This window comes from Carlito syrichta, unplaced genomic scaffold (assembly GCF_000164805.1).
Source record: "Carlito syrichta isolate Samal-C Ts95f unplaced genomic scaffold, Tarsius_syrichta-2.0.1 Scaffold304335, whole genome shotgun sequence".
Taxonomy (NCBI): Eukaryota; Metazoa; Chordata; class Mammalia; order Primates; family Tarsiidae; genus Carlito; species Carlito syrichta.
This window is the reverse complement of record NW_007248431.1, coordinates 685,679-695,259: the sequence shown is the minus strand read 5'-3', so window position 1 is coordinate 695,259 and position 9,581 is coordinate 685,679. Positions and strand designations below refer to the sequence as shown.

The following is a 9,581-nucleotide window of genomic DNA, read 5'->3' as shown; positions in this document are numbered from 1 at the left end:
ACCCAGCCCCGAGCTATTGGACGAGGCGCGCCCTCTTGTCTGGAGCACCTGGCACTCGTGGGGGGAGGGGGGGTGGCACTGCAGAGATATCGTGGTCATCTGTCCCCTGCCCACCTTGCAGCCCTGCCGCGGGCCACCCAGCTTGCCTGAGCCTGGCCACGGACAGGGGCACCCATCCCTTGCGTCCTGGCCAAGTTGCAGGCCTAGGAGAGCGTTAGTGAAAGACCTGGCGCTGGTTGCCTCTCTCCAACCCCAGGTGGGGTCCTCAGAAACCCAGCATTTGGCCCCTATCCCCGCCGGATAGGCTGGCCAGGCCAGCCTCCCGCAGGAAATCCCCCCCGCCGCACCCCCGCTTAAGGTGGACCCAGCAGGGACAGCGCTAGGAGTGGGCGGGGTGGGCAACACTAGCCTCCACTGGTGGAGCAGTGAAGAGGGGATCTTGGCCAAGTACCACAGCCTCCCAGCCAATGTCATCATCTCCAGCCACTCCAACACGCCCCCAGTGCCCTGCCCCCAAATCCAGCCCATCAGCCCCTCCCAGTGGGGCCTGGCCCTTCCACTTGAGGGTCTGCTCCTTTCTAGCCAGAGCCTGGTGCCCCCTGCCTGCTGTGGGGTCCCTCCTGGCCACAGGAGTGGGCTTGCCAGGGCTGTAGGCTGTCAGAGAAAGGAGCCAGCACGGGTGCCTCCCCAGCACCATGGGAGCTCTGAGGAATCAGAGGGTCTTGGGACACTGGAGCAGACAACCCTCACCTTGGCCTTGGCCAGAGCACAAGCCAGCCACCCATGCCCACCCTGCCCCCCCCCCCCGCTCCTGCCCTTGCACCTCACAGGCTCCTCTTTGGCAGCACCCCCACTGCAGGGAGCCCTGGGGGCCAGGCTTGACTGTTTTTCTTGGAGAAAAACACCCAGGCTGACCCTAGAAAGTAGGCTCATGCCTGCTTGGTGAGATCCCTTTCTTGAGGCCTGGACTGAGGGGTTGGGGTAGGGGGTACAGATGGAACTAGTGCAGAGACCCAGCGAGGCTGGCACTAGCCTCTTGAGCAGGACAGATGCAGCCTCACTCAGTAGGGCCGCTGCTGAGTCTGCACTGGGAAGCTTTCTCTCCGGGAAGAGGAAGCAGGGCAGGAAGCAAGAGCCCATCTCCTTGCCCAGGTTCAGCAGGCCTGGAAGGAAAACTAACCAGCACTGCGCCCCTTGCACCATCTCCAACACCTGGGGGGCCTCACCCCACTCACCATCACCTCTGCCAAAAGCTAGACTGGCGACTTGTAGAGTCCCATGTGCAGCCATACCCAGCCTATTCCGTGCCCGGTGGGACCAACGCTCAAATGAATTGTTCTTTCTGCATTGTACACATGCCGCATCCTTGGACACACCTCCCACCATCAGGGATTTCCCTTTAGAGATCAGCCTTCCATACCCAGATGAAGGAAGACACAGCCTTGAGTTGACTGGAACCCAAAGCCAGGGACAAAACATTAAACACCCTTTCTCTGCTGCAAGGGGCATCCAACCATCCTAGCTAAGGCAGCTCAAGTCAATGGTGGGGACCCTGCCTTCCAAACACATCAATGTACCCAACTGACACTCATACTTGCTGGCGTGCAGTACAGAGCAAAGGGAGTAGGGCCCTAGAGGTGCCAGTGATCAGGGCCTCACCGTACAAGGGCTGAAGGCCATCCTCAGGTGGAAAGCCTCCTACTGCCTCCAGCACCCAAGCACCACAGCTCACAAGCTACAAGATAGCCAGTGAGAAGTTTGCACTCAGGTTTTTAAAAAACCAAGACCAACCAGGCAGAGTGGCTCACACCTATAATCCTAGCATTTTGGGAGGCTGAGGTGCAAGGATGCTGAGGCACACAGATTTGACCCAGTTCAAATCTGAGTTTGAACTGGGCAACATAGCAAGCCCTCATCTTAACAAAAAAAAAAAAAAATTAGCCGAGTGTGGTGATATATCCCAGTTACTTGAGGCTGAGGTGGAAGGATCGCCTGCGTCTAGGAGGCCAAGGCTGTGGTGAGCCTTGTGTCACCACACTGCAGCCTGGGTGACTGAGACCCCCAACTCAAAAATAATTTAAAAAAAAATCAAGAGCAACTGCCTTTGCAAGTGCATGCCCCAGAGGAACCAAGGACTGATATTTATATCAGACATGCAGTCATCAGACAGGACACAGCACACAGGAGAAGGCCCAGGCCCAGCTGGTGGGCTGATGGAGGGTGGAGCAGAAAGCAATTGTAAAGGGTATGCAGCACACTGTAAAGCGTCTCTAGTACATGTTAGTGACAAACAGCTACAGGGGACATGACCCAGTCCCTCTTGCCACCACTCCAGGGTCAGGTCCTAGCTCATTCCTCAGAGCCCCAGTTCTCCCCAGCAGTCAGGACCACATGCTTTAACACCTCCTGGACACTGAAATCTCTCCTCCCTACTTAGCTGTCTGCAGACAACCCATCACGACACACAAGCCCCCGTGGCATCTTTGGAAGCATCATCATATAAATCTCCTGCAGATGGCCACAATACACTGCCTAACTTGGACTTCAAGCCCAGGAGGCCAAGAGCCTGGAAAAAATGTCCTCCGAGGATGGTGGTGGAGGACGATAGGGTTTCCAACAGAAACAGAAGGTCTGTGGGGCTGAGGCCCACCTGGCACTGCACCAGACTAGAAGCACATGAGAGTGGCCCTTTCCTCTGCTGGGGCCATGGACCATGCCAGCCATTTTGCCAACAGGGGCTGAACAAAGTCAGCTTCTTCCAAGGCCCAGAGACCTGCCTGGTTGGTTGCTACCTCCCTGTACCAAAGCCACAGTGGTTTTCCTCCACTCCTGCCCCCAGGACACCCCCTCACAAAGCCTACCAACTCCTTGCCTCAGGGCAAAGAGGTGGCTATTTAGGCCTCAGAGGCAGCAAAGCATACCTCAGCCCTAGTGCCAACTCTGGTCCCACCTGGGCCCTCGGTGGCAAGCCCACACCAGATACCCAGGCCAGATCAGCTCAGACATAGCTGCGAGGCCCAGCAACACCAGTGTGCCTCCCAATAACCAGACTGTGGTGAGATGAGTGCCTGCTGTTGTTGCAACAGACTTGGACACATATACACAAGGCGCTCAGGAAAGACAGGGCCAAGAGGATCAGCAGCGTCATAGCGCAGGGACTTGCACACACGCAGTCCTGCCGTTTGTCCAGGTTCCAAATGTGTTTTTTATTCACTAGTTTTGATGACTATAAATAAGTGTTTCCACTATGGAAAAGAAAGTTAGCACAGTACATTTTCATGACTGGGGAATGATTTTCTGAAGTCATCTTCAGTAGGATAAAAACTTAGAAAAAAAAAACAATCTGAATGTTGGAATTCAGTTCTTTATATAAAGTCCCTTGCAAAAACAAAACAGAATAAAAACAAACCGAAAAGGAGAGCAGGGGCAAAATTTAAAAAGGAAAAATAACAAGAAAAAAAAGGAAAGGAAATAAAATAAGACGATTATTGCTTCTCCTCAGCCTCCTCCTTGGTCTCTTCCTTCACCGAGAGAGCCTCCAGCTTCTCTGCCACCTCGGCACCGTCGTCCTTGCCTGATCCTGCTGGAACACAGTGGCAGTGAGGAAACAGAAGCACCACGCAGCCCACTGCCCTTGCCGGCCTGGGCCTCTAGCCACCCACCACTCAGCAAACTCCTCCCGGTTATACCAGCTTGTCTTCTCAAAACCTAACATCCAAAGGAAGCAGTAGACAGACATGTCCACATGCTGCCTCAACTTGGCCAAGCTGCTCAGTGACATCTAGTCACTTGCTACCACAGCCACTGTCCAGTCCCAGAGCAGCAGGTGACCAAGTCCTCCAAGAGGACACAAGGGCCTTCTGAAGCACCTCTAGCCTCCGAGGAATCCCAAGCAGAACCTTCTTAACCAACTGCCTGGCCTGCTCATGAGGCTGGCAGCATTAGGCTTGTATCCCGCCGCATGTATCCCCAGGTGGCTGCATCGTCCTTAACAGGTCAGGCGGTCACAGCACCTGGAACGTTTCTCTGGCAGACGAAAAAAGCACCCGCCTGGGGCTGCAGTCGGGTGCAGAGTGAGTCTGCGAGAAAGTCCCCACCCACAGGCACCACATCACCTTTCTTTTCTCGCTCTTCGATTTCTTTCCTGCACTCTTCAAACTTTGTTTTGAATTTCTGTGCATCTGAGGAGAGAAGAGGGACAACCTCGTAAGAGCCAGGATTCACAGGGGACCTAATCCAAGGTCATTTCTGATCCAAGAGGGCTGGGCAGTTGGATACAGGTCTTGGGCTTCTGCACCAAGATCTGTAGAGATCTTTAACTGAGTCCCTCCCGGGTTGCTGCTGTGCTAAGCCCCGCCTCCCTTCACAGGACCTGGTGACAGCTGGGCAGACAGTAGAAGGCATGGGCCTTCAGGCAATAAAGGAGTGGGGCCTCCAAGCTGTAGGATCCACTTTTCACCAACCTGAAAGTGCTGCCAGGATAGTCCCATGCCAGGGCACGGGCAACCCACTCAGCACCAGGCAACAGCTATAGGCTCCCAACTGGAGACTCCCTACTCCTCCAGGAATACCAGGTGTATCCCTGACAGTCCCGACTAGAAGACCCTGAGCAGGGGAGAGGGCAGCCTGGCCCATGGGTCTCCACACAGCCCCTGCTCTTGAGGCAGCGTTGGGAGGGACCCCTGGGGTCAGTCTCAGGCACCCAGCAATCAATGGGAACTGGAGCATGGGCAGTAGATGGCAGTGCCAGGTGCAAGGCAGCTCAGCTGACATGGTATCCAGCAGCCATGGCACAGGCTCAGGGTGGGAGGAAGGCACTCTGTGGCTACATTCTGGGCATGGCCCCCAGCATACATCTCCCCGCCACTAGGAGTGATAGCACTTGCCTCACTGACATGTCTGCCATCAGCCCCAGGCCCCCACTCACTCTCAGCGTTCAGGAAGCGAATGGCCAGCAGCTCCGGCTTGGGGCATTCGTCGGCAAAGTCAGCGTGGGTATTCCAGACCCAGGCGCGGTCACTGCCTGCATTGGGCTTCAGTTCCATCATTGGCGTGACTTCAGGAAAAGAAGCATGTGAGGACAGCAGGGGGGAAGGCAGGGACAGCAGTACCCCACCCCGTCCTCAGCCAGAACATGCCACTCACCAACCCAAGGAGCCACTTCAGCAACATCAGCTGGCCTGGGGCCCAAGAAACAGGCCAGACAAAGTCCCAGGCCTGGATCTCCCCCAAGCCTCTCTGAACATGGCCCACGCCATGGACAACCAGGACCATCCTGAGTCAGGAAGATGATAGCCTCAACGATGGCTTGGTGAGCAGCTTCTGAGCCATTAAGACCACTCAGCACAAATCCCAACTCCAGAAAAGTAGAAGGAAGCAGTAGACCCAGCTCTAATCCCAGGGCAGTGCTCACACCCAGCCCCAGGGCCTGACCTGAACACGCAGCTCCAGAGCCCTGGGCCAGATGTCAGGGTACAAGGCCCAGGGGCCCCTCCTTTCCTGAGGGTACCCACATGCAGACAGGCCTATCTGAAGGTGGGGTCAGCACAAGGCCAGACAGTGGCACACTCACCTAGAAGGGCCCTCGCTCACGTCAAGACAACTGTTCTTAACTCTTACCAACCAGGGAAACCACAAGGGATGAAGCCAACAGTGGACGCCCAGAGTCTGTGACAAATGTGCCTGATGTGGCCTGGAATAAATGTGCCCGCTCCCACTTCTCAGATCAGGCAGGGAGCTGCCCTGCAGGTAATGACTTACCACAAGGCTCCCTGAAGAGCAAGAGCATCCTGGAGCCCATGCCCAGCCCTGCCATCCTGAGTCTGCAGCTCACCACGGTGGTTCCCAAGCCCTCTGCATGCTGTGATGCCATCCTCATCCACACTCCCTACACCCCGAGCCAGGCCACCAGTCTCACACCCCACCTGGCCTCTGCCCACAGTCACCCTTGCCATCCACCAGAGCCAGTGATATGCACCAGGCCCTGCTGGCCACGTGGACAGCTCTCTCAGACAACAACTCTCAGAGCCACAGTCCTGCAGCCCGAACAGGGTTGGGAGCCGCTCGGGTGGCAGGGAGACTTTGCAGAAATGATCCAAACCGGGCTTGAGGATGAGAAGACTCAGCCAGAGCTTGGGCCTCCCCAGGAGCAGACAGGTAGAGTCGTGGAGTGAGGCAAGAGACAGCTGACACAGGGCCCTGTCCCTTTCTTGGGGCCTGTGCAAACCCGCCCATCCTTCTGCAGCACCCTCAAGGGCCATTTCAGTCAGCAGTTACCCCATGTGCCCAGGATGGGGGGCCCTTGCCCCACCAGACACACATTATGCTCAGCAAATAGACATGGCATCAGGAGGTTCACTGAGGGACACCTCAGAACATGCGTGTTTCTCGATATGCCACCAGCAGGAGTGCTACAAGCTCAACTTGGGGACAGCCAGAGCCAGACACAGGACAAACTACTGCCACTCTTTCCCAGGCCAGGCCTCATGTGGACCCCTTGCAGGGTGGCCAGGGCTCACAGCTCTGCCAAGGACTTGGTGGCCACCTTGTCCCCAGCTCCTCTGCTTCGCTTCTTCCCCAGGGGACATCTTGGTGACAGTAGAACACACCACAGAGTGGGGAGGCTGCCACCCAGGCCCCCTCACTTCCCAGACACCCCCACACACACCACCCAGACACTGTACACACTTACATACCCAGGCACCACACACACGCTTAAACACACCAGACACCAAACACCACACAGACATGTATGTGTGCACAAAGAGCTGGCACCTGCCTCCCTGCAGTGATCGCTCACGCCCAAGTCTGGCCTGAGGCCCACACCATCCTGCCAGGGCCGTTTGCTGGCTCCACACCACTACAAGCTTCGCTGCAGGCCTGAGTAGGCAGTTCAGGTTCCCAGTCGGCCCCACAAGACTCTTTCTGAAGGACCCCAGCTGACCCGACAGAGAGCTTTAGGCCTAGTGGAAATGCAAGCCTGGAGACACCTACTGTAGTGGTTGGCGCAGATCTTCAGAGTTTTGTCCCTCCTCATGAGGAGGCGAATGGTCCCCTTCTCCTTGTGCTTCAGGAGCTTGACATCACCCGTACCTCGCTCCTTCCACTCTGGGAGGTCGTTCTCAGAAGCAAATCGGAAAAGCTTTGCCCGCCTGCAAAAAGCCAACAAATGAGAGCTCAGACGTACAAAGGGGACACATGTACACAACGCTTACTCGGAAGATCACGACACAACTCTGCATTGCTGGACCCCCTTCCCACAAGTTGCCCCTTCCTTCTCCAGGATCCAAGAACTACCCGGTAAAATATCACCCAGGGCAGGTGTAGTGGTTCCCACCCATAATCCCAACATTTTGGGAAGTTGAGGCAAGAGGACTGCTTGAGGCCAGAAGTTCGAGACCCGCCTTGGCAACATACCAAGACCTTACCTTTACAAAAAATACTTAAAAAAAAAAAAAAGACAAAAACATCCAAAAAAGCATAACAGCCCAACAAGTTTCAGGACATTTTTATTCCACAACCAAAAAAGGACACCTACAGTCATGACGCTTTCCCCAACACACACACCTGACATCTGAGTAGAGACTGACAAACAGCCCCAAGTGGGCCAAGAAGCCCCTGGGGTGCCATGCAGGGGCACTCCAATCCCTAGAGCTATGGGGACAGGGTGGATCAGGCACAGGCTGAGGACCCTGTACCACATCCCACCTGCCCTCAACTGCAAGATGTCCCCTGTTCCCCTGACTTCCAACCCAGAGAGGGAGCGCAGGAGTCTGTTGGGCAACAGGCCCCGGGCCACCCCCGGCCTTCGTGTCCAGGCAGCCCTCCTGCCAGGGACCTGAGGCCCTCCCTCTGCACCCAGCTCTGCCTGTCCCTCTCCCACAGAAGGCACTGCTCTTCCCCCAGGCAATTCCACCGGGGAGACTGTATCTTCATGAGACTTCCTGAAAGGACGGCCCCTGAAGCTTCACCAAAGGACCAGACATAAGGCCAAGCTGCAGGACCTGCTTCCCTCAGGGAGGGCCCAGGCCCGGGACCCCACTTCCCACCCCATGTAGGCTGAGGCAGCAGTGGCAAGCACCACCTCAACCCAGGAGGAGCCACCTGCCACACAAAAGCTGCAGTGTCATCTAGGCAAGGATGAGACCTGACAACCCAGGGGCTTCAGGGAGACCAAAGGGACACACGTGACTATCCTTTCTCAGGCCTTCCGCTTAGGCTCCCTTCCTTGGAGGGAGTGCTCACAGTGGGGATGAGCATTTCTGCTTCCTTCTCCCACCCTAGAGCAACCAAACCTTAACCTGGCGTCCTGAAGCAACTTAAGAGTAGGCAATTCTATGAACCTGAACAGGTAATCTACACCCTCATTTTCACTAACTAAACCTAAGGTTCACTGAGATCCAGGTTACAGGCAACAGGCCAGCCTCTTCGACACTGTTGTCACAAGACATAACGCTCCTACAGCTCATGGCAGCTCCTCACTGTGGTCTGTCAAGAAGCACATGTACAGGAATCTTCAAAAAGCAATCTTCCTAACTAAATCAGCACCCATCTTCCACTTGCAACTGCAGGTGTTATTTTGTGCATTAGAAACGCCAAATTGGAAATTTATAAACATAAGACTGCCAAAAAGAGCTGTGTCAAAAAAGTGGCCAAGATTTCCTGCTCAACTAAGGGAGACCCGTGAGTCCTTGGCAGTGGAGTGGCCAGTGGACACAAGACTGGCCACAGGGTAGCATCGAAGAATGAGTCAGTTTTCCCCGTGGGATTAGTCATCATGCAGTCCCAGGTCCTTTCTTCAAACAGCCTCAGTCTGATTAAAAAAAGTCAGGCCAGGATCTTGATACTCATAAATTGTCATTTCAGCCTTACACTAAAGACTTCTGTTGCTAGAACAACCTACTTACATCTTAAAAAGTTCCTCTTCATCTTCCTCCAGAGTTTTAATTTCTTGCTCAGGAAGAGAAACTATCGGCTCAAACTGGGGGTCATGGTTGGATTCATCTGCATTCTCAGTGGAGGTGTCGTGGTCCTCATGAGTGTCCTGTGGAGGGAGATGCAAAGGTGATGCTGCTGTCCATGGACCCACAAACTCCAGGCACATCTGTGCAGACTGAAGGAGTTCCCAACACTCTACAAGGTGCCAAGGGGCCTGGGAGGAACTGCGTCATCTCTGAGTCTCAGTTTCCCCTCACCTGCTGTGTGAAGATCAAAGGACACAAAGGTGGACGGAAATGGATCTCAAGAAGCCTGCTTGCTACCTTAAAGAGACAACCCCTTCAGTTCCTATTAAACAGGAAACCGTGTTGCTTGCAGGAAAGAAAAATAGTTTGCTGCAAAGCTATTATGTGTAATGGCATTCACAGCTCTATCAGCAATCTTTTCCTAGTTCAGAAAACGAAGGTGATAAGCAAATCTGACTGTTGAAAGTGGTAAAATCCAGACCCAAGTTACAGGATAACAGGGAACAAATCACACTTTAAGTCTAAGTCTACAGAACACGTGCCTTGGCGACTCCGCAAGTCCATGAGCGACCTCAAGACTCCACACACTCAAATCTGAAGGGAAACACGAGCCACCCC

General features: G+C 54.7%; 1 protein-coding gene across 3 annotated transcripts in view; it reads right to left on the bottom strand.

Moving 5' to 3' along the window:
• Window positions 1-3,135: 3,135 nt before the first annotated feature.
• RANBP1 (RAN binding protein 1) overlaps window positions 3,136-9,581 on the bottom strand; it is an 8,267-nt gene continuing 1,821 nt past the window's right edge. Inside the window, exons 1-6 of one of the 3 annotated variants that reach the window (XM_021713183.1) lie at window positions 9,506-9,552; window positions 8,907-9,043; window positions 6,994-7,151; window positions 4,928-5,056; window positions 4,116-4,181; window positions 3,136-3,580 (exon numbers count right to left, since the gene is read on the bottom strand). In XM_021713183.1, coding sequence (XP_021568858.1) covers window positions 3,486-3,580; window positions 4,116-4,181; window positions 4,928-5,056; window positions 6,994-7,151; window positions 8,907-8,908 — 450 coding nt within the window. In that variant the 5' untranslated portion in view covers window positions 8,909-9,043; window positions 9,506-9,552 and the 3' untranslated portion in view covers window positions 3,136-3,485. Of the gene's footprint in view, window positions 3,584-4,115; window positions 4,182-4,927; window positions 5,057-6,993; window positions 7,152-8,906; window positions 9,044-9,505; window positions 9,553-9,581 lie in introns of those variants that run through there. The other 2 variants (XM_008059698.2, XM_021713182.1) reach the window with 2 other exon arrangements.